General features: G+C 47.6%; 1 protein-coding gene across 2 annotated transcripts; it reads left to right on the forward strand.

Moving 5' to 3' along the window:
* The first annotated feature begins 12,900 nt into the window (after window positions 1-12,900).
* PDZD4 (PDZ domain containing 4) lies at window positions 12,901-19,334 on the forward strand. Of its 2 annotated transcripts, none has more exons than XM_036740453.1 (7): window positions 12,901-12,986; window positions 14,214-14,304; window positions 14,909-15,007; window positions 16,075-16,137; window positions 17,098-17,199; window positions 17,425-17,535; window positions 17,775-19,334. In XM_036740453.1, exons 1-7 carry the CDS (start codon window positions 12,916-12,918, stop codon window positions 19,332-19,334), a joined length of 2,097 nt encoding a protein of 698 aa, XP_036596348.1. In that variant the 5' UTR covers window positions 12,901-12,915. The 2 variants fall into 2 exon arrangements, with proteins under 2 accessions (XP_036596348.1, XP_036596349.1); XM_036740454.1 differs by having other exon boundaries at window positions 12,901-12,968.
* The last annotated feature ends 4,453 nt before the right edge of the window (window positions 19,335-23,787 follow it).

Consider the following 23,787-nt stretch of genomic DNA (forward strand, 5'->3'; position numbering starts at 1 on the left):
TCTAACACATTCATTTCCAAATATACAGTGAACCTGTCTGCCCAGTGACTCTTCTCTTGTATCAAGGGTTTAAAACAAAACAAAAACAAAAAGCCTCAAACCAAACCACAGTTTACAAAACCAACTGGCACATGGACCACACTAATTTTCTAGCCATCATTCTTCCCCACATAGACCACAGTTACATGCTACATCACACACCCATAGTCTCCCACTTCTCTAATGAAAGGCATTTTGTCATCTCTTCTTGGGGACCATACTTGCTCACTGTAATTACACAGTTTCAATTTTGTTGTATTCTTTCCATATAATTTGTTTTCAATTGCAAACACCCACTTTCTTTTTTAAAAATTAAGTCTTTTTTTCAATTAACAAAAAAAAATCCGCTTCCTTTCCCCTGCCCCACCATTAAAAAAAAAAAACCAAAAAACTCTTGTAACGAGTATGCATAGTCAAGAAAAATGAATTCCCACATTGGCCATGTCCAAGAAAATCAGTGTGATTTTGCACCCTAAGTCTATCTGTGAGCCCTCTCTGTCAGGAGATGGGTAGCATACTTCTTCACTTGTCCTCTAGAATTGGGCCTGGTCGTTGGACTTATTACAGCTCATAAGTCTTTTTTTTTAATTTTAATTTATTTATTTTTAGTTTTCAACATTCACTTCCATAAGTTTAAAATTTTCTCCCCCTCCCACTCCTCCTCCCTCCCCAAGATGGCATGCAATCTGATATAGGTTCTACATATACATTCTTATTAAACATATTTTCACAATAGTCATGTTGTATAGAAGAATTAGAATGAATGGGAGGAACCATGAGAAAGAAAGAAACAAAATAAAACCAAAAAAGAAAGCAAATAGTCTGCTTTGATCTGTATTCAGACTTTGTATTTTTTTCTCTGGATGTGGATAGCATTTTCCATCATGAGTCTTTTGAAGTTGTTTGAGGTCCTTGAATTGTACAGCTCATAAGTCTTCAGAGTTGTTCTTACAGTGTTGATGTGATTGTATACATTGTTCTTCTGGTTTTCACACTTTGTTTTGCATCAGTTTACACCAGTCTTCCCAGGTTTCTCTGGAACCATTGCCATCATCATTTCTTGTGGCATTACAATATCCCATCACCCCTTCATATTCCATCTCTTGTTCAGTCACTGCCCAGTTGAGAGGCGGCACTCCTTATTTTTCAGTTCTTTGCCACCATAAGAAGAGCTGCTAGAAATAGGTTGGTACCGTGGGTCCTTTTCTTCTTTCTTGTGTCTCCTGGGGGGTAGAGGTCAAGCCAGTAGTTAAATACCTGCTTTTAATGTGAATTATCATTGCAGTTAGGGAGGAACTTGATGCTCTAGGGATGATAGGGGAAGAGGAGGGCACATGTTCATCTTATTTTACAGTCTGAGAGACTGAGGTCATCCCGCTCCTGACAGGGCACAGAGGAGGAGGGAGGAGCTGGGACCGCAGGGGTTGGGGGGCAAGGGCAGGAGTGCACATGTGCTAGGGGGATCAGAGGGCAGAGAAGGATGAAGCAAACCCCTGGAACTCTGGAAAATGGGAGAATTAGAAGAAGCGGAGTTTCAGCCCTTCGGAGGGTGGGGGGCAGGGGAGTTCAGGCCTATGATTTCATCACTCCAGGAAGCTCCTAGTATGGAAACTCTCTCCACAGATATAGACCCTAAGCTATTTGTAGCTTAGTATCTGAGAGAGTTGCTGTGGGCATTCGGATGACATGACCTAGCTGTGGTCAGAATCAGGACTTGAATGTGGCTCTAAGGCTAGCAGGCTTTCTACTATATCAGGCTGACAATTAGTTTGGAGGCTTTTCTTCTTGACAACCACACACCCATGGGAGAAAAAGGAAATAAGAACCATGTAACTTAAAAAGCAGCTAAATGTGCATGGGGTGGGGTGGGGCATGGGGCGGGGAGAGAAATGGAAAAAATCCATTCGACTAATTAATAATAATAATGATGATGATAGCTAGCATTTATATAGCACTTTCAGGTTGCAAAGTGTTTTACAAATACTATCTCCTTCGATCCTCAAAATAATCCTGCAGGGCAGATGCTACTGTTATCCTCATTTTACAGATGAATCTCTGGCTGAGAGGTAAAGTGACTTTCCCAGGGCCACACACCTAGGAAGTGTTTGAGGCAAGATTTGATCTCAGGTCTTCCTGACTCCAAGTCCCTAAATGAAGAACCATAAGGCAGCATAACAGAGAAAGAACAAGGGTTAGAAACCAGCATATCTGGGTTTAAATCAGAGTTCTGTGCTCTGGGGGGCTCAGTTTGCTCATCTCTCATTTTGACAGGGTTAGACTTGAAAGAAAGATGAAGGGAGATTTTTTAAGCGCACACACAGAGAGGAAGAAAGACATATAGGCCTCCAACTTTAGAGTAATATCCTCACTTTTTGCTCTTTCAGTATGTTGCTGCTAATGACTTTTAAAGCCACGTTGCATTTTTACAACTATAGGTATATATGAGGCACATATGATAGATATATAATTGCCCATGAACTGCATCATAGGAATATAGGAAGAATTTTATTAGCAGAGAACTCCCAGAATGGAAATTTCTACTACTACACTTTGCAGCTTCTTTATGGCTATGTCAGTTTCGTTCAATAAAGAACTGGCAGAAACCGGGCATAGACCAACATCTCATACCGCATACCAAGATAAGCTCAAAATGAGTATATGATTTAGACAAAAAGGGTAATATCATAAGCAAATTAGTGGGACGTAGAAGAAATTACCTGTCAGATCTATAAATAGGGGAAGATTTAATGACCAAACAAGAAGATAGAGAGGGTCACAGGAGGTAAAATCGACAATTTTGACTACATAAAAGTAGAGTTTTTATGCAAGCAAAACCAATGCCGCTAAAAATTAGAAGAAAAGCAGGAAATTTGGGGAAAAAATCTTTGCAGCAAGTTTCTCTGATAAAGGTCTCATTTCTCAGATATATGCAGACAGAGCCAAATTGATAAGAATAAAAGTCATTCTCCAGTTGATAAATGGTCAAGGGATATGAACAGCAATTTCAGAGGAAGAAATCCAATCACTAGCCATATGATGAAATGCTCTAAATCACTAATAATTAGAGAAATGCAAATTAAAAGAAGTCTGAAGTACCACCTTATACTCATCAGATTGGCTAAGAAAAGGAAATGACAAATGCTGGAGGGGATGTGGGAGAAATACGTGCACTAAAGCACTGTTGGTGGAGCTGTGAAATAGTCCGACCATTTTGGAGAACAATTTGGAACTATGCCCACAAAGCTATTAAATCACACATAACCTTTGGCCCAGCAATGCTGCTAGTAGAGCTATACCTCAAAGAGACCAAAGAAAAAGGGACAGGACCCATATGGACAAAAATATTTATAGCAGCTCTTTTTGTGGTGGCAAAGAATTAGAAATGCCCACCAGTTGGGGAATGGCTGAACAAGTGATGGTATATGAATATATCGGAATACTGTTGTGCTGTAAGAATTGATAAAAGGGGTGGTTTCAGAGACACCTCAGAACACATCTATGAGCTGATACAAAGTGAAGTGAGCAGAACCAGGAGAATAATCTACGTAGCAATAGTCAATCGTAATGATAATCAACTGCAAAAGACTTAATAGCTCTTATCAATACAGTCATCTACAACTCCAGAGGACTCATAATGTAAAATGCTAAGCACCTCCAGATAGAGAACTGATGAACTCACAGGGCAAATTGAAGGATATTTTTTTTCTTTCTTTTTCTTGTTCCCCTGCCCTTCCCCAAACATGGCTAATGGGGAATTTTGTTTTATATGACTTCATATTTGTAATGAGTTGTGTACTTCTTGCCTTCTCAAAGGTTGGGGAGCAGAGGGAGGGAGAGAATCTGGGACTGAAAATAAACTAAAATAAAACAGAGGAATAACTTAGTGAGATGTGTGCTATAGTTTGGCAGTCACATGGAAGCTGCATTGGAGACTAGAGGGAGGGAGACCAGTTAAGAGCCTATTGCAGTAATCCAAGCAAAAGGTCATAAAAGCCTGAACTAGAATAGTAACTGGATGAATAGAGAGAAGGGGATGGATATGAGATAGTGTGCAAATAGAATCAGCAAGACTTGGCAACTGATAGATGTGAAGAGGAAGGGGAGGGAAGAGTCACGTCTGAGGTTTCAGATCTGGATGACTGGAATGAATGAATGGATAAGAGAAAGAAAAAGCATTTATCAAGTGCTTACTGAGTGCAAAGCACTGTGCTTAATGCTGGAGATACAAATAGAAAAGTAAGATACATTCTAATGGGGGAGACATTTTCCATCTGATTTTCCAAGTCAGTTGGAAAAGTCCCACTGTCCTTGGGGCAAAGCAGCAAAGTAAATGGTAATGCCTTCTCTTTAATGTCATTTCCAATGATAAAATCATCCTGTTTCTGCTGTTGAGCTCTTTGACACTGCTAAAGATTCTGGGGATAAGAACTTTCCTTTTTGGATCTTTACTTGCTGTGACTACATCTCTGGCAGAAGCAGTTATGAGGCTGCATCATCTCCAGGGTTGCTTCCCAGGTTGATGGCTAAGGGCACTGGGCTAGAAGCAGGATGGGTAGTCTTAGGGAGTACTGTCATTACTTGCCAGTCTGTGGCTGTTGGTCAGCAGTTGGTTTTGGTATTGGCAAGGAAAGCAGATCTTTTTCCTCAATGATGGTTGGAGGGCCATAGCTAGAAGCAGGACCAGCAGTCTGGAGCACACTGCTATTCTCAAGGCTCTTGCCTTCAGAGCCCTGGGCTCTCCCCATGTGGGAGGAGATCGTAGTCAAGATGGTGGTGGTAGTTTGATTCACTTGGTGAAAGTTGCCTCTTGTCTCTCAGGGTGCCTTGATGCATTAATTAGGCTGGCACCATTAGGTGGCAGTTGGCTGGCAGTTGGTGGGAATGGCTGGCCCCTTTTCCACAGGGGTTGTTTCTTTGGATGATGCCTGCAGAGCTGGTGGTCTGGGGGGTACTACTATTCCCACGGTTCTCAAGTTTAGAGTCCTGGGCTATCTCCATCAGGGTTTGAGGGAAGATGGTGGTTGAGGTGGCTGTGGTTTTACTCGCCTGGCACATGCTGCCTCCTGTCTCTTCTCTCCCTCAGGGCATCTTGCTGCTTCATTTAGGTTGGCCTGCCTGCCCCATAGAAAGAATGGTAGTGCCCAACAGAAATGGGGAAGTTTAGAAAAGGGAGGATTTGGGGGGGCGAATATAGTCAGTTTTGTTTTAGACACGATGCCTACTGGACACCCAGTCGGAGATATAAGACTAGAACTCAGGAAACAGGCTAGGGCTAAATATGTAATTCTGGGAGTCATCTGCATAGAAGTGATCATTGAACACACGGGAGCTGATGAGGTCAAGAAGAGAGTATGTGGAAAGAGATAAGAAAGAAGTAGGCTTAGGGCAGCACCCTGGGAGACATGAGTAGAGAGTGGGACGAGGATGATGATCCAGCAAAGGAGACTGAATAGCCAGACAGACTGGAGAACCAGGAAGAAAGCATAGAATGAAAATTCATTGAAAAGTGAGTGTGGTCAGCAGAGAGGTGAAGAAGGGTAAGAATTTTTACAAAGGCCATTGGAGCGGTCATTTAAGAAATCATCAGTACCTGTTTAGGGAGAAGTTTCAGTTGAGTATTGTCTGACTGAAGAGGTTGAGAAGTTAGCATGAAGTGAGAAAAGGGTGGTTTTTTTCTAGGAGTGTGGCTGGGAAAGGGAGGACAGATATAGGATAATAGCTTGAGAGGAAGGCAGGATCAAGTGAAGGCTTTTTTAAAGATGAAGGAGATCTGGCTGTGTTTGTAAGTAGGGAAGGAGCCTACTTACCAGAAGGAAGGAATGTTATATAGATAAGGAGAGATTGAAAGTTAGGAGCAGATGTGAGAAGACTAAAGGGTAGAGTGTCTGGGTCAAAGGGTGTGGGCATTTTCATCTCTTCATTCACATAATTCCAAATGGCTTTCCAGAATGGTTGGATCAATTCATAGTTGCACACACAATGCAACTGGCAGTACAAACAAATTTGTATCCACAGTATAATGGTCCCAACTTATAGCAAGTACCAACCTAGAACTGGCTTTTTGTACTTTTATCTCTTCCCGTGCCTACAGGAAGCCTCAAAGTTAGAAAAGAGACCAGTGCCCTTCTAGGACCCCTGGCAGCAGAACAATTCCCTGCCCCTCTGATTGTAGTAACACCACCTATGTTTTTGTTCCTGTGTCTTCATGTGATTTTGGAAGTTGTGTTAGGGGAGAAGCCCATAACAAGTCCAATGGATGGATGGAGAGAGAGAGAGAACAGGAAATTCTTGGTAAAAAAAGCACTTAGCATGGTACCTGGTGCATAATAGGCACTGATACAGAAATGCTTATTCCCTTCCCCTTCCAGAAAGGCTGTAAAGGGTACAGAGTTGAGGGAAAGGAATGAAGAAGAAAAAGAGAAAAACCAAGTGGGAGGAAATGGAGAGTCAGGAGCCAGCCTAGCCAGGATGACCAGGCTGCCCATTGGCGCCAGTACTTCTCTTGGGCATCCTTAGCTTCCTCAGTATCAGTACAGAGCCTCTTCTGGTCCTTGGTGTCCATACCTGTTACCCTAATTTCTTGCCTTTCTTTCATGTTCCGGGTTTGTCTTCAAGGCTCCCTGCTCCCTGGACCTCTGCTCACCTAGGAGAGTCCTCAAAGCTTGCCCTACAGGGTGGATCTGGATCTTAGCCATACTAATAGTATTTCAGATTAATATGGCACTTTACAGCTTACTTTCTATACGTGATCTCATTGATCTTCACAAGAGCCCTATGAGGGAGGTGACGATTAGTCCCATCTTCCAGCTGAGGCCTTGGGAGGTTCAGTGACTTGCCCAAGGTCGCACAGCTTGGACGTGACAAAGCTGATTCTTTTGGCTCCAAGTCCACTATTTTTTTTTCCTCTACTATGCTACCCACCAAGCTGGGAGAAGGTGATGAGCCCAGCTTTGCTAGGTTTGCCATAGGGAGGATTGAGGAACTGTCCGAAGCCTAGGTCTGCTTCATGTGGCTCTCCCTCCCTGTGTGTGTGTGTGTGTGTGTGTGTGTGTGTGTGCGTGCGCGCGCGCGCGCGCGCGCGCGCGAGCGCTTGTGCATGAATGTATGTGCATATATGGATGCCCAGATTTCTCCCGATGTATGGTTATATTTGTCTCATTTTGTGTTCTGTTTTTCTGGACACAATCTTTCACGGGCTTGCTTTTGACTCTCCTTCTTTGTGTTGGTGATCTCCGGTTCACATTCATCTCTCCAAATGCCTCCCTGGCTGGCTCTAATAAATTTTTTTAAAAAAGTTTTATTGATACTTTTGTTCTCACACCACAGTTGCTTCCTGATAGAGCCTCCCTTGTAACAAAGAAAAACAGTCAAGCAAAACCAGTGCTGTGGCCTCATGTATAGCATTCCATTCTTGTCGTCCCTGACCGCTAGAGCCAAAAGGAAGATGTAGTTTGTCAGCTGGTTTTCAGGACTGAGATTGGCCATCACAAGCTTGAATATCTTTTGCATAAAACGTTGGTGCTGCATTTCACCTGTATGTGTTTCCAGGTGATTGTCAATAGTCTCTTGTTAATTCTGGTTAGGCCTTGTGTGAATGTAAGCATATGTGGGCTAGAAATGGGAGGGCAGGGAGAGGTGGTCAGGTGTGAAGAAAAAGGCCTAGGCCTGTGTTTCAATTTGAAGAGGAATCATTGTGTACTAAGAGGTTAGGGGAAGAAAGAAGCAGACAGAGAGAGTCAGGGAGAGAATGAAGGAATAAAAATGGGGGGAGCATGGAAAGAGTGTGGGACAGGATGCCAAGGGAGAGAAACAATGAGGGAGAATAAGCCCAACAGAGGGAATGAGGAAAGCAAAGCCACATTGGCCCAAAGATTCAGCCTACTTTCTTCATATGGATTCTGGAAAAACTCAGGGCTAAAGAAGATAAGGTTCCTAAGTGCTCTGTTAGGGAGCATCTAGAGATTGGAATCAACTGGCATCTTTTCTTGGGGGCTCTAAGAACTTGGCCCAGGAGAAAATGGATTCAGAAGAGAAGGAAGAATCCCCTGACCCTTTGCAATCCCTCTCGTTCATCCCTTCTCCACCTGTTCCTGAATAACCAGATGTGCTGCCTTGGATGGAGGCCCAGAGTATTCTACTGCAAGCATGGTGGCTAGAGGACATGGAGTGGGGGCGGGTTGGAACCAAGGATAAGACCCAGACCTTTCAGACAAGCTTGCTCACGATTGTAGCTTCAGTGATTGTATCACTTCCTGGTTGGCCAAGGCCAGTCTCAAACCAGATTGGCCTTCCCTTCAACAGAGGGCTGGTTTTCTTGTACAGAGAGGGGGAGCTGGGTGACCTGATGGCTATGACAGCTAATGCTTATTTCCTTCTTTGAGGGGATATCCGTGGGTCCCTCGTTGTCTTTTTGAAAACCTACTGGGTCTAGATAGGCACTTGTTCTTCTTGGGGTATGTGTAGCTGCATGACAGACCATATTCTTCTAGAAGGATCTGCAGGCATCAGCAACTTTTTCCAGTTCATTTCAGCATCAGGGTTGGGTGTTCAGAGATGCAGAGAGGGAGGTGGAGAATGAATAAGCCTTGATAAACAGAGGTCTAGAGGTAAGACAGTGTGTATGTGTATGTGTATGTGTGTGTGTGTGTGTGTGTGTGTGTTGGGGGAGGCAGTGAGGAGCCCAGGCTGGTGGAGAGGAGCAGTGGAGGCCAGAAAGAAGATGAAAGAGAAGCTTAAACTTAGGCAGCGTTTTTCAAATGGACCTAGATGTGTGTCCATAGCTGGTGTCCAGGGTCTCTGTGCTCCTTCTGGAGGGAGAGGGATGAGGAGAAGAGCACTGGCCAGGAGCCCTTGGCCCTATGGCCTCTCTCTTGCCTCCAGCTTTTTAGCTGAGGCAGCTTCAGAATCTGCCTCTGCCCAACCTCCATTCAGTGATCCCGAATTCCCAAGAAGCCATGTTGCCCAGGTATTCATTCTTTTCCTCCCTGACTCTGCTCCTAATCCCAAAGTGTCTCTCCCTTTTTTGCTTCATTTTGTTCATCCTTTTGCATAACTCTTATCTTCTTCTTCCCCATGCTGTGTCTGGCTCTTTGTCTTTGTAGGAAGACTCTAAAATGGATTTTTATGTTAAGGGGCGGGGGGGGGGGGGAGGGAGGGGAGGCAGCACTGGAGGCAGCTTCAGAAGAGGATGGGTTGTTCTGCTTCCCATCCCCCATCCCTTCCCATCATCTTGTGTCATCGTCAATCCTCATCACTTTGGGACTCGCTCCTGTACTCTCCCACTCCCCCCCTCCCCACTAATGAAGAGGAGAGCTGCTGTTGTAGATGTTCAACCATTCAGAAAGAGTGAAAGAAATCATGGAAATCTCATGTCTGTCTGTCCCACCCCCCCCAAACCCTGTGCCAGCCCAGTGATTGGGAGGTACATGAGCCAGGAAGTGCATCCAGCTCCGGGTCACTTGTCTCAGGAGCCAGCTTGGATCTCCATGTCAGGCTCTGAGTCTTCGTACCCACATCCTCACAGCCCCTACACAGCAGCAGCTCTCCATCCCATCCCCCTCCTCTCTGACATCCTGACATGGCGCCCCTTCAGTAACCAGCCCATGCTCCCTTTCCACAGCCTGGGCTCAGTTTCCATAGCAACCCAGCTGCTGTGCAGCCATACAGAGAAAAGACAGTGGCAGAGCCTCCCGATGTCACCCAGGATCCCTGCCCACAGGTCCCAATGGTGAAAGTGTGGGAAATGTGAGCGCGTACCCCTCAGGGAGAGGCGCACATACATACACACACGCACGCGCACACACACACGCACACACACGTGACTTCCCAATGATCCCTTAGATTCATAGTCATAACAGTGAACATGGACACACCCCTGTTCTTTACATACATGTACACCACAGGTGTGAGCACATCTCACCAAATAGTAGATTCTTGTTCATGCTGTGTGCATGCTTTATACACCATCATATGCTGCTTTTTGTGAAAACACAACACTGTACCCATAGACACATGACCTCTTTTTCATCTAACTTCTTGGAAATGGTTGGAGATGCTCGTGAGACACTCCCTGAAACAGATTCTTGTCAGTTAGAGGACATGATATCTATTTTCTTGTATCCCTTTGCCTTAGTTCTTTGCTAAGAACTGAGTTCCCAATACCCCAATAACCAAAAAAGTTTAGTGAGGTAAAGGAAAATAATGGAAGATTTTAGTTGTTGTTTTATAGAGACACTACCAAGTGCCCCCAAATAATGTTACTGGCAGTTGTACAGGGCAGAAGTCTGGCCAGTGAAGACAACATGCCTCACTATGTGTTCTGCAGCTGAGTAAGGAAGGGCCACATTGGACCCCCTCAGCCTATTAACACAGGGGAAGACAAGCTGGAAGGCTTCGGGAAGTGGGTTGAGGCAGCCAGTATTTGACTCCTCTGACAGGAGGCCTTGTTTACTGATCCATTCCTGACCTTGCAGCCTGAATCCACTTAAGCAACCCCTTGGATTCCAGCACTACTGTCCCCTCCTGGCCTTTTGTTCCAGCTCTCCCCCACTGGGAATACAGCAGGCAGCCAGTCTTAGTACACAGTGAGTCACAGCACAGGTCTGTGCTGCCACAGCAGTGAAGGCTGTAGGCCCGGAGAAGAGAAGGGTAAAGACCTTCCACTTCCATATTTGCCGGCAGCTTCCAAATAAGGAAGCATTGCCGTGAGAACGTGAAGGACTTGGAAATATGGTGAGAGGCAGAATGCCATCTCATTTGCTCATGGTCCCCCGGCTAGTCATGCCAAGAACAAAGGATGCTTTTTCTCTTGCCATGACACTTGCCCCAAACAGAAGGCTCTGAGTTAGTTCTAGCTACACCTCACGCTAGTCAGAGGCCAGGAAGTACTTCCACTTGTGCCCTCGAAGCCTGGAAACGGCCACACGAAGGACAGGGGAGGTAGTGCTTGTGCTGGTGTGGGCCCATCAAAGATAATACATGGTAAGCTCTTGTCTAAAATGATGGTTAGGTGCTGGCATTAGCCATGTAGACCTATTTAGAGACAACAGTTTGCCATATTTCTCCTTCCCTGGGTTTTCTAGATTACTTTGTCTGCTTCTTGCCTTTGCCCCCTCACATTCTATCTTAGACTTATTTGTATATATGTCATATTCCCCCAGTGGAGGTAGTGTGGCTCAGGGGAGAGAACATTGGCTTTGGAGGCGGAGGCCCTGGGTTCAAATCCCACCCCTGTTGCTTACTACCTACGTGATTGTGAGCAGATCACCTTCTCTTCTTAAATAGGAGATCTCAGTGATTGGACTCTTTGGCCTCTTTGGACCTGCCAGCTGGAAATTGGTGATCCTGATTATAAACTTGAATGAAAAAATCATGAAAAATTCCTGTTTCCACAAAATAATGCATTGTAGCCACGTGGTAATTGGATGAATTACCCCTCAGTACAGCAAACCCTTACAAAAGGTGGGACTTGTTGCACCAAAGAGCAGTCAGTGATTAGGATGGAGGTGTTAGGTAGTATTCAGTTTCCCAGGATTCTTACGGTCTCTCTCAGACACTGGAAGAGACATTCAGGCAGCTAATTTAGGTTAGGAGGGGGCTGGGCAGGAGAGCCAAGAGGAGTTGGAGACAGTGAGTCTTAGGAGGGGAAAGGAACCAATTGAAAGTATGGCCAAGAAGGTACAGAGACAGAGAGATCTGGCAGGATATTGGCTTGGGCTCAGTTGGTCTGGAAGATGGAGTTGTATCTGGAGACTAGAAATGGTGGATCTTCCCAACCTGACCTCTTCTCTTACTGTTCTTCTGTGTGCCCCACCCCCACCCCTGCTCTGGGCAGGTTGGTCTCCTCTCCACACCCCCACCCTCAAGCTTATTCCTATCTCTGGGACTTAGTTTTTGTCACAATACTTCATCCCCCAGAATGCATTCTCTTCTCTACCAGAAGGGGGAGATTGTTTCATTTCTAACTGTTCTTCAAGATCTAGCACAAGGTCCCCTCACCTCCTTCAACATTTATTTATCATAGACTACCTTGTACTGTTAACTATCTTGCCACGTGGATATGTTTTCTTGCCCAGTTATATTAGAAGCTTTCCGAGGTCAGGGACTCGTTTACGTTTTTCTGTATTCCTTCCCCTCCACATTGCTATGCAGAGATGGGGGACCTAGTAGAAGCTTCATGAATATTTGGGGCTCACACTTATCAGCCCCCTGCCCCACCCCCCATTACCTTGGTATTGTACCTAATATATTTGGGGTGCTGATGATACTGTTAGACTCTTGCCAAAGGATTCTAAAGCATTTTACAGATTCCAGATGACACAGGTCTGGGCCTTCCTAAAACACCTTGATGCTGGCTAAAGGTGAGGAAGGTCAAGGAAGCTCTGAGATCTGCTGGAAAAAGGCCTGTTGGCATGGAGAGAGGTCTCATGTTGCCCCTGTCCCTCAGACACCAGGCCCACATGGGTCTCTCCTCTGCTCTTGCCTGAGGTGGTTTTGCATATTCTAGTTGACAATAAGGAGCAGGATGGTAGAAATGGGAATGGGAATGAAAGTTACAGGATGAAGGATGGATGCCCCTTCTCTAGATCAGTTTGGGGCTGCTGGTTGGTGAGCTCAGGCAATATGCCCGAGTCCTGACAGGCTGGGTCCCCTCTCTTCCCCTTTCCATGGGGAGATGGCCTCGGGGTGCTGATGTGGGCATGTCTCTGCCCACAGGTGAATGGAAAGGAGCAAACCCTAGAAGCACTGCGCTCCTCCAAGGAGCCCCTGGTGATCCAGGTGCTAAGACGAAGCCCCCGGCTCCGGGGGGATGGCTCCTGCAGCGACCTGCAGCTGGTGGACAGTGGGACTCAGACTGACATCACCTTCGAGCATGTCATGGCGCTGGGCAAGCTGCGCCCTCCCACTCCGCCTATGGTCATCCTGGAGCCGTATGTCCTTTCTGAGCTGGGAGTTGCCCCCGGGAGGGCTCTGGGCCCTGCCTCTAGAGAGATCACAGCACTTGGGGGCATCTGGGTCCATTTGCCAAAGGCCACATTCAAGCCTGACCTGGGCTTTTCTGATCCTCTTGTACCCTCAGGATTGGCTGCTTTCCTTCCTTGTGGAAACCTTCCTCTGGGAAGGGGCTGGACAGGTTGCAGTCCTGGGGCTGCCTCCCAGGAGGTCTATGTTGGATTCAGGATCAAGCCTCAGGGGCACTTGTCTCAGGCTTCTCACCATCCAGTGATGGGATTAGGAAGCTATAACTGAGGCCTTCCTCCCTTCATCTCCTCCCAGGGCTCAAGGGAGGCAAGCCCCCCTCTGCTGGAATGGAACTGGCTGGAGATTATTCCTTGCTAATCGATGTGGTGGGGAGGGAATGAGTTGGTCTTTCATTCTTTCTCTTTTTCCCCATATCCTCCTGCTTCATGTCTTTGAATTCTCTTGCCTTCTTCCTCTCTCTTATTTCCTTCATCTCTCTGGATCTCTTCCCATCTCTTGCCTGCTTCCTTTCTTTCATTTCTCTGCTTTACCCCTTGGAAAAAAAAGAGGCCTTCTTCCAGTCAGGGGTGATTGATAGTGTGTGTGTTCGGGCACTGATGCCACTAATCTTCCAGCCAGATTGCAGGGGAGCTGCTTGCTACCAGGACCCCCTTTCCTCATTCCGAGGTAGGAGATAGGGAGGAAGGGCTACTGCTGACCTTGGTGCTAAATCCTTTCCTGGGGAATTGGAAAGCAATGCCTGAGGGCACATCATCATCCCAGCTGTGTTCCTGGAGAATCTGTTTGGGCCTGGTTAACTCCTGGGGCACTGCATGGAATGGTCCCAGTTGATGGGTGGAGGTGGTGATGAGGCATTAATGATGGCACTAGTGGTGACAGCTTTGGTCAGAGTGGCCAGAGTAGTCATCTTCTGGGCTGGACCCTTAGATGATCTGTAAAGCAGTTCTGGCCTCTGCATGAATGAGTTGTCTCTGAAGGAATAGAATTCAACAAGCTCACACTTGAGGGCACCTCAGGGTTCATTGGAGCCTAGGGCAACTGTCTAGCGCAGTCCATCTATACTCCAGGTCCCTGGGTCACTCGTAGGGAGATAGATATAGCAGACCCTGGAGTTGGTGGGAGGTGGGGAGAGTAGTGGGGGGAGAAAGATGGATGGTTGGTTGTCCTGACCCCTCCCACCTTCTCCTGGGCAGCCCCCCCATCGGCCATGAGTATTATGACCCAGCGGAGTTCATGGAGGGCAGCCAGCAGGAGGCAGACCGTGTGGATGAGCTGGAGTATGAGGTGAGCTTGAGGGAGACAGGTGAGAGGCTGCTAGGTGGATAGCAGCCATTCTCAGTGGTCATGCTTGGGGTGGTACCTTTCGAATTATCCTCTGTTTGGGGAGTAACAAGAGGTTTGGTCTCTTCCTGGGAGACAGAAGGTACAAAGAAGTGGATCATGGGCATGCCCCCGGGTCAGTTTGGGGCTTTCATCATGTTCATCCTGTCACTTGTGGCCATAGCCAATGTTGGGCATGGAGGAGGGTGTGGGTTTGGTTCCCGTGTTTGCTCTGTGTAGGTGAGTCTCTGTCTTCCTGTGTGTCTGGTGTCTTGTATGTTACCTTGTGTGTCTCCTGGGGTTTCCAAGTAGGGGGCTTTTGTTAAACAAATCACACTTTTGGAGGGGAAGTGAGAACAGATCTCAAACCTGAGAGACAAAGAGACACTCTACCTAGCTCCAGTGTAGGTGATGAGAGAGAAGAGGTGAGGTGTTCCCTGGGTAGAGGGGTTGGTTTTGGATGTCCTAGCTTGGCAGTAGCACTGTCCTGCCCCCAGGCATCAGGCTGCATCACTCATGCATCCCCTGGGGTTTCTGTTCTCCATTCCCCGCTCCCCCTGCATGGCAGGAGGTGGAGTTGTATAAAGCCAGCCACCGGGACAAGCTGGGCTTGATGGTTTGCTACCGAACAGACGACGAAGAGGATCTGGGGATCTACGTTGGAGAGGTAGGACCTGATCTGTATGTGGGGAGGGGGGCTTCCACCCTGGTCCATCAGACTCGGTTTCTCCCCTGTCCCCTGGACACTGCCACTCTGAACAGGTCCTTTCTCTCTGGGCTTCACTCTCCTCCTTTTAAGGAGGACTTTGGACAAGATGCTTTCCAGGACTCTTCTCACTAGTCCGAAGTTGTGTGCATCTCTGAGGAAGCTGAAGAATTTCTGAGGCTGCAAGGGACCTTCAGAGTTGTCGGGTCTAAGCCACCCCCTACGAACATTCCCTCTGATTGAAGCTTTTGAGGGAAATGGACAGGAATTGACCCGGGGCTTCCACTTTCTCCCTTGCTTCTCCTGTCATCACATCTCTGCTATTGTGCATACTTTTAGTGCTAAAAAGGGCTGATCTCTTTGCTCTGAATTATGGGAATCTTCATTAAGAGTTGGAAGGGACCTTAGATGCCACTTAGCTCAACCCTCTCACTTTACAGAGGAAGAAACTGAGGCCTGAGGGGAAGGGACTTGTCCAAGGTCACACAGGGAGTAAATGGCCGAAGCCACTGAGCCATACTGCCCTCTACCCTCCATCTCAGCACAAGATGTGCCCAGATAAGGAAGGCTCTACAATTCACAAGCCATGGGCCAGTTGTGAAGGAGAAAATAAAGTTCCCCTCTTGGGGCAGCTGCCTCTGTTAGATGGTCTGTAGGTACCAGTTGGAATGGTCATGAATGATGAAGCAGGGGCAGAGGGGGCATCTGTATGTTTGAAAGGTACCATCTTAAAAAAGAAAAAGAAAGAAAAAGAAAGGCCCCATCCTCTTCTTACCCTGCAAATGGAAAAACACATATCCAGTCATGTCACAGTCTAGGAACGATCTCTGAGGGCCATGCCTTCCCCTGCTCCTTGTTAACAAACAAGGCCAGGGGCTAGCCAGAGACCACCCACAGAGGGGTAGGAAGGGCCTCCTTGAAGGGTCCCAAGGGCTGCTCTGTCCCCTTTTTCTGCAGAGTGGGTCTGATGCATTGTCTCATTCCCTGGGGGTATCTAGCACTATTACCACTTTGCACGACTCCTATAGGTAAATCCCAACAGCATTGCAGCCAAAGATGGCCGGATCCGAGAAGGGGACCGCATCATCCAGGTGAGCATTGAGTGAAAATAAGGGGGTGGGGTACAACAACATGCTTCCCTCTCACCTGGCCTGCCCCTCCTCTGCCAGATAAGGGGAAGAGGGAAGCCAGCCATGAGAAGGAACCCAGATGATATGCCAATCCTCTAGGGTGGGGTTTCTGTCCAGGGCTCTCTGTGCTAGGAGTGCTTGGTTCTTTGAGCTGAAGTGAGTCAGGGTTAGTAGATAGGGATAACTGCTTCTACCCATCCTGACCAGAGTCCTTCCTAAGAACTGGGGAGAATGGCTGCCCAAGGGTATCAATTCAGCTGTCCTACCCCAGTTCCCCCTACTGCCTTCCGAGCTGCTGCTTTCATGTCCTGTGGAATATGAGCAGGGTGAAAAGGGCCGAGATCTCATGTAGCCTTTCTAAGACTTTGTGAGTTCATTCTCTACTATATCTGACCCCGCACTGATCAGTCAGTGGTCCCTATTAGTACAAGAAGAGATGCGAACACCTTAACCTTGTACTTGCAGTTCCATCTGGGCCTGGAAATGACCAGCTGTATCTAGCTCATTCCATTCTGACCCTGTGGCCCTGGGTTTTTATCCCATGAATCTGGAGAGGGTCTTCTGCAGCCTGGTTCCCAATCTATGTTTTAGATTTTTCTTATATGTCTATGTTAGTCAAAGTATTCATCCCACCATCTCCTGAACACACCCAGGTTCTTCCAACTTCCAAGCAAAGGTTAGGCTATGCTTCCCCTGTCTGGGATGCTCTGCCCTCCTCTCTCCATATCCTACCCATCCTTTAAGGTACAGCTCAGATCGCTGCCCCCATGAAGCCTTCTCTGCCTGCCCTAGCCCCCAGGGCTCTCTCCCTCCTTGGAGCATCCCTCATTTGGCAACTGCATGTGAACTGTCCTGTGACATCTTTGATAGTAGCTTGAATATTATCATATGTGTTATAATTATTATAATATTATTTATTAGATAAATGGCATGGACGTCCAGAATCGGGAGGAGGCAGTAGCAATCTTGACCCAGGAGGAGAATACCAACATTTCACTGCTTGTGGCTCGGCCTGAGACTGAGGTAAACATGCCCAGCAGGATTGGGGTGGGGGGTGGTAGGGAAGGAGAATCAAATACAGCAATGGCAGACTGGGGCTTCTCCCCTTAAAAGTACCATTCAACCTTCATGTGGTGACAAGCCCTCTGAGAAAATGCTGCATGAACAGCAAAGGGGCTCTGGCAGGGCCACCTCTTTCTTAGCCAGGAGCTGTTGGGTAATGCCAGGGGCCCTTGCTTTTCTCTCTAGCTGACCAAGCGGTGGAAGGACAGTGACCGTGAGGACTTCTTAGATGACTTTGGCTCTGAGAATGAGGGGGAGCTACCAGTCCAGAAGCTGAAATCCCCTTCTGCCCATCAGGTGAGAACAGGGAGGGTTAAAGTATTGTTGCTATTGTCAGCCTTAGGGAAGAATATACCCTGAATGAAGGAAGGGCAGAGTGGGAGAGGTGCAGTGAAGGAACTGAGGAATAGGAGAGGAAGAGGGAAGCGTTGCCCATAATGCCTTAGCCCAAATACCACTTGGTACCCCATCTTAGCCCCCAGAGCTATGTTGTGTCTAGGCCTACTTGAACCCCAAACTTGGCTCTCTGTCCCCAGCTTGAAAATGAAGATGGAAAGGGAGCATCCAGCGCCGGCCCAGGTCTGAACAATAGCCAAGAGCTGGACAGTGGTGTGGGCCGGACTGACGAAAGCACCCGAAATGAAGAGAGCTCAGAACATGACCTACTGGGAGATGAGGCCCCAAGCACCACAAACACTCCTGGGAGTCTACGGAAATTTGGCCTCCAAGGCGATGCCCTGCAGAGCCGGGACTTCCACTTCAGCATGGACTCCCTCCTGGCAGAGGGAGCTGGGCTAGGTGGTGGGGACGTCCCAGGTCTCACGGATGAGGAGTATGAGCGTTATCGAGAGCTGCTGGAAATCAAATGTCACCTAGAGAATGGCAACCAGCTGGGGCTCTTCTTCCCCAGGGCAGGAGGGGGCAACAGCTCTCTGGACGTCAACCGCAATGAGAGCCTTGGCCATGAGATGGCCATGCTTGAGGAGGAGCTGAGGCACCTGGAGTTCAAGTGTAGGAACATACTTCGAGCCCAGAAGATGCAGCAGCTCCGTGAGCGTTGCATGAAGGCCTGGCTGCTGGAGGAGGAGAGTCTCTATGACTTCGGGGCCAGCGAGCCGAAGAAGCATGAATTGTCGGACATCACTGAGCTGCCAGAGAAGTCTGACAAAGACAGCACCAGTGCCTACAACACAGGCGAAAGCTGTCGCAGCACCCCCTTGCTCATGGAGCCCCTGCTGGAGAGCCCCTTGAGGCGGGTCACTGACACCATCTTCAAGGCTACCCCGGGGAACTCAAACCTCAACCAGACCACATGTGGCCCCCACAAGGCTGTCCCCCAAGATGGGAGCCCGGCCAAGTTCCGCTCCCTCTCCCGGGATGGTGAGGTTTGCCAGAGGCAACATGCTGAGGATCGGCTCCGCCGAAGCCCTAAGGCTGGAGGGACATTGGAGCAGGTGGGAGCAGAAGGCAGTCCGTACCTCTCTAGGCGCCACCGTGTGCAGGGCCAGGCAAGTGAGCGCTACCACAGCTGTGTGCAGCTATCACAGGCCCGGGGCCTAGAGGAACTGAGCCACACCCCCCTGAGCCTGGCTAGCATGTGCAAGGACTCCCTGGCCAGCCCCAAAGTTGGAGGGGCAGAAGCCCCACGCATGGAGTGGAAGGTGAAGGTGCGAAGCGATGGAACGCGGTATGTAGCCAAACGACCAGTGCGTGACCGGCTCCTGAAGGCTCGGGCCCTAAAGATCCGTGAGGAACGGAGTGGCATGACCACAGATGACGATGCCGTGAGTGAGATGAAGATGGGACGGTACTGGAGCAAGGAAGAACGAAAGCAACACTTGATCCGGGCACGAGAGCAGCGGAAGCGACGGGAGTTCATGATGCAGAGCCGGCTGGAATGCCTGAAGGAGCAGCAGAACAGCGAGAGCAAGCCTGAGCTCAACATCATTGCGCTGAGCCACCGCAAAACCATGAAGAAGAGGAACAAGAAGATCCTGGACAACTGGATTACCATACAAGAGATGCTGGCCCATGGAACCCGCTCGGCCGACGGGAAGAGAGTCTATAATCCTCTCCTCTCCGTCACCACTGTGTGAAGCTCCCAGCGAGGCCCTTCACTGAGGTACACAGTGGTCTCCCTCCATGGCACACACAGCCGAATGAATCTCCTGCTTCACAATCCCTTTTCCTTGGAGACTAGGGTGCGATATGAGTGTGTGTGTATATTGTGTGTGTGTGTGTGTGTGTGTGTGTGTGTGTGTGTGTGAGAAACCCACGCTATCTGCATACCCAAGGTCAACATTAAGGTGTCAGGCCTGATGTGTGTGTGTGTGTGTGTGTGTGTGTATAAGAGAGAAACACACATATACACACGCACACTGCCCCCCCCCCACCAAGCTGGGGTGTAAGGAGACAGGGAAACTAAATGAAAAGGTTGGGGAGGGAGGAAGACTTTGCCAAGCACAAAGCATTCCCTTACCTTGGATTTCGAGCACAAAAGTCCCCGTGGATGGTAATGCCTCCCTCAGCTCACTGTCCACTGTGCTGTGTCTACTGGGGGCCCTCTGGGAGCCTCATTCATGGACAAAAGCAACCCTGATTTTGTGGTCTTTATCCTTTTCTGTGCTTGCCAATATTTGTTTTTATGTTTTGTGAACCTGCCCAGGGGCCAGCAGCTCCTTAAGGTGAATAGCCAGGAGCTAAGAGTGATGTCTGTCCGGGAAGAAGGTTGGGAGGGTAGGGAGGGAGGGAAGGGTCTGGGGAGGGGGAGGGAAGCGGGAGAGGGGGAATGGTGAAGTATGGGGCCCAGGATAGGGTGGGGGGCATCACAGGTGGCCTGGAAGAAGGTCCCGTGTGTAATATGGTTGCTGTCTCACCAGTCTGGGACACTTCTTTCTCCACCAGCCAATGTCTAGGACTAGGGAAGTGATGACCCCGCTGTGCTCCTTCCTAGTCAGACCCATCTATAGTGTTGTGTTCACTTCTGGACACCACTGTTTAGGAGGGACATTGACAAGTTGGAAAGTGTTCAGAGAAAGGGTGAGCAGGGTGGTAAGAGGATTCAGCATCGTGTCATTTGGTAACCAGCTGAAGGAACTGGGGATGGTTAACCTGGAGGAGACTTGGTCAAGGGGAGGAAGGAAGTAGATGTGATCAGTCTTTATATAATGGAAGGGCTGAAAGATGGAAGAGGGCCCAAGTAGGACTAGTGGGTGAAAGTTATAGGAAGGCAGATTTCAGTTGAATATCAGCAAGGGCTTCCTACCAACTAGTAGCCCAACAATGGACCGGGCAGAATCATTTGGTCGTTAAAGCAGAGTCTGGATGACCACCTGCAGTCGGGGGAATGCCAGACCAGATGCCCTCTGAGGTCCCTTTCAATTATGAGGCTCTATGATTGGTAGCATGCAGGCTACCCCATCCTCTGTAGACATCCTCCAACACCACCTGCATCTTAAGAATAAAGCAAGCTGTGTTTTGACTCTTGATCTCCAGTCTCTTGATTTGTGTTTTGAGGGTCTCGTCTGATAAGAGCAATGGCCTGCTTTGGATGAGTGACTGAGTGTGAGTGAGTAAGGAGATGCAAGGTGGGAAATTCACAAACCCTACTCCTTAATTTGTGAGAAAGATGCACTGAGGTAGCATAGTGGAAAAGCACTGTTTGACATTTGACAGCATTTTATTTTGGAACAGCAAGAACACAACTATGGAATGGGAACATCTAATGAAAGCCTCTCCCTCCCCAAATGTGAAGTATGATGGGTTACTAGTTGAGTCCAAACCATTGGTGTGACTTGTGTTAGAATCCTCTGCCTTTGAGAAGGAATCCCTTGGAGAAGCTGGAAAAAAAGCAGAGGAGACAAGATGGAAGACTTGGCCTTGAAAAGGCAGGATTGATGCATGGCTCAACCATTGTTCCCAAGTATTCAAAGGCCAGTAGCCAGCCCAAGCTTCATCTCCAAAAGCTACCACATCACTGCAGTGGTGTCCAAACTAAACAGGCTTCCAGTCTAGTCCATAAGAGGAGAAAGCTGGGCAGGGAATTGAGGGCAGGAACCATGATGGCATTGATTTTCATCTTCCCCCACAGTGCTCAGCACCGAATGCAGTACATAGTAGGAACCAGAAGTAAATATTTGCTGAATGAATGACCAGATGACCCATAAGGGCCCAGTGTTAGTAGCTGTACAGGAGGAAAGCTGTATAAAATTAACACTCATGTAGTAGCTGAGGAATCATTTTATAATTGGCCTTGAAAGAGAAAAATCAATCTGGAGAATTAGGAAATAACCAGATCTTGGCAACGAGGCTATCATCACTGATAAAATTCTGGGACAAAGGATTTGTGAAGGAAATTTAAGAAGCATGTTCTCAGCAGTGAGGAGTCTGGCGAGACTGGCATGCAAGGGGCTAGTTCCTGTCAGAGCCACATAAGCCGTGCTCTGGGCAGAGCTTGTAAGCAGCTAGTACCCAGCCCCCAGCTCCCTAATCAGCATCACTATGTATGGAGAGGCTGGTCAGCAGGTTGTTCATGGTGACCTCTGAAACATCCACCAGTTCTGTAACTGGCAGACCCACAACAGCAAAACACCCATCCCGCCCCTTTTACTCAGAAGGCAGGATCCAGATTCCAGGTCATGTGCTGTATTTCACAATGCCCCTACAACAACCTGATGCAGGTTTGCTTACTCAGTTCCGCTATAATTTACCATGTGAAGAGAGTGGCTTTGGTGCTTTTAAGGGAAAGGGGGCAGGGAGAGAGGGAGATGTTACTGCCTTTCCTTCACCAGCCCAAACACTTCATTCAGCCCAGCCTAATTTTGGACACCTACACACTATCTCTGTCCCTGCCAAAGTAGTAGCAACCCAAGGAATATATAAGAGCAACAGGATGGTTAAAGGTGCATAAGGGCTTAATGGATGAGGTAAGATGGATGCAGGGCATGGGTGAGTGAAAAAAGGTGCTGTTACCCCTGCTCAAAACTGTAGCTAGTGAAGCAGGTGAACGAGGTCCTCTGCTATGGCCACTTTTACAAGTGGGTATAATAGTGAATAAAGCCTCAGACCTGGATACAGGAAGACCTGAGTCCAAATCCTGCCTCAGACACCTACCTATAGCTATGTGTCAGCTCTCTGGGCCTCAGTTTCCCCAACTGAAAAATGAAGGGATTGTACTAGATGGCCTCTGACATCCCTTTGGGCTCTAAATCTATGCTCCTCTAGTACTCAGCAGCTCAAAAACAGTGTCAAGCTAAATTATATTTGAGACACAGACTACCACATCAAGTCCCCAGCCCCAAGTGGAGGACCAATAGCACAATCTTCATTCTCCTTTTAATCAAGATATTAGGATTAGGATATTCCTCTAGAGTGGAAAATGACCCCAGGGGCCATGTAGTCCAACTTAATTTTACAGAGCTGGAAACTGAAGCTCAGGGAGTTAAAGTGACTTGTCTATGGTCAAGTGATAAGCAGCAGAGGCCAGGCTTGAACCCAGATCAGAAGCCTCCTTTCCCTGTATTGTGCTGTCAATCATGAAAGATTCTCAAAAGAACTCAGTGGACCTAATTCCCATGCCCGGGGGTTCTTTTTTTAATTTATTTTTTATTTTTAGTTTACAACACTCAGTTCCACAATTTTTGGGATTCCAAGTTTTTCTTCCTCCTACTCCTCCCCTCAACTCCCCCAAGACAACCCCCCAATCCAACGTAGTTTCTACATATACCTTCACATTGAACTTATTTACATAATAGTCCAGTTGTAATGAAGAATCATAACCAATGGAATGAATCATGAGAAAGGAGAAATGAAACAAAAAAAAGAGCAAATACTTTGCCTCAATCTGCCTGCATTCAGACTCCATAATTCTTTCTCTGGATGTGCATAGCTTTTTCCATCATTAGTCTTTTGGAGCTGTCTTTGAACCTTGCATTGATGAGAGGAGTCGAGTCTATCAAAGTTAGTCCTGACAGATACTGTGTGTCTGTAATCGTGTATAATGATCTCCTGGTTCTGCTCCCCTTGCTCAGCATCAGTTCATATAAGACTTCCCAGGTTATAATGAAGTCCGTCTGCTCACCATTTCTTATAGCACAATAGTATTCCATTACATTCATATGCCACAATTTGTTCAGCCATTCCCCAATTGATGGGCATCCCTTTGATTTCCAATTCTTTGCCACCACAAAAAGAACTGCTATAAATATTTTTTGTACATATGGGTTCCTTTCTCACTTGTATGATCTCTTTGGGATACAGCCCTAGAAGTGGTATTGTTGGGTCAAAGGATATGCACATTTTTATAGCCCTTTGATGCCCAGGGGTTCTTAACCTCAGGTCTGTGAACTTTAAAAAAAAATTGATAACTATTTCAACATAATTGGTTTCCTGTATCATCCTATGTATTTTTATGCATTTAAAAACATCCTGAAAAGGAGCCCATAGGCTTCACTAGACTGTCAAAGGGGTTCATGGCACCATCACCTGTCCTGGACATTTCCCTGGGATCGAATAGTTGGGGGCCTGGTGTAAACTGCTTTTCTTTCCATT

Source organism: Trichosurus vulpecula, assembly GCF_011100635.1.
Source record: "Trichosurus vulpecula isolate mTriVul1 chromosome X unlocalized genomic scaffold, mTriVul1.pri SUPER_X_unloc_1, whole genome shotgun sequence".
Lineage (NCBI taxonomy): Eukaryota > Metazoa > Chordata > Mammalia > Diprotodontia > Phalangeridae > Trichosurus > Trichosurus vulpecula.

Coding starts and splice junctions, on each gene's coding strand:
- PDZD4 (XM_036740453.1), top strand. CDS start 12,916: ATGGCGCTGGGCAAGCTGCGCCCTCCCACTCCGCCTATGGTCATCCTG. Junction 16,138..17,097: donor AAGGGGACCGCATCATCCAG/GTGAGCATTGAG, acceptor ATTATTTATTAG/ATAAATGGCATGGACGTCCA. Junction 17,536..17,774: donor AATCCCCTTCTGCCCATCAG/GTGAGAACAGGG, acceptor CTCTGTCCCCAG/CTTGAAAATGAAGATGGAAA.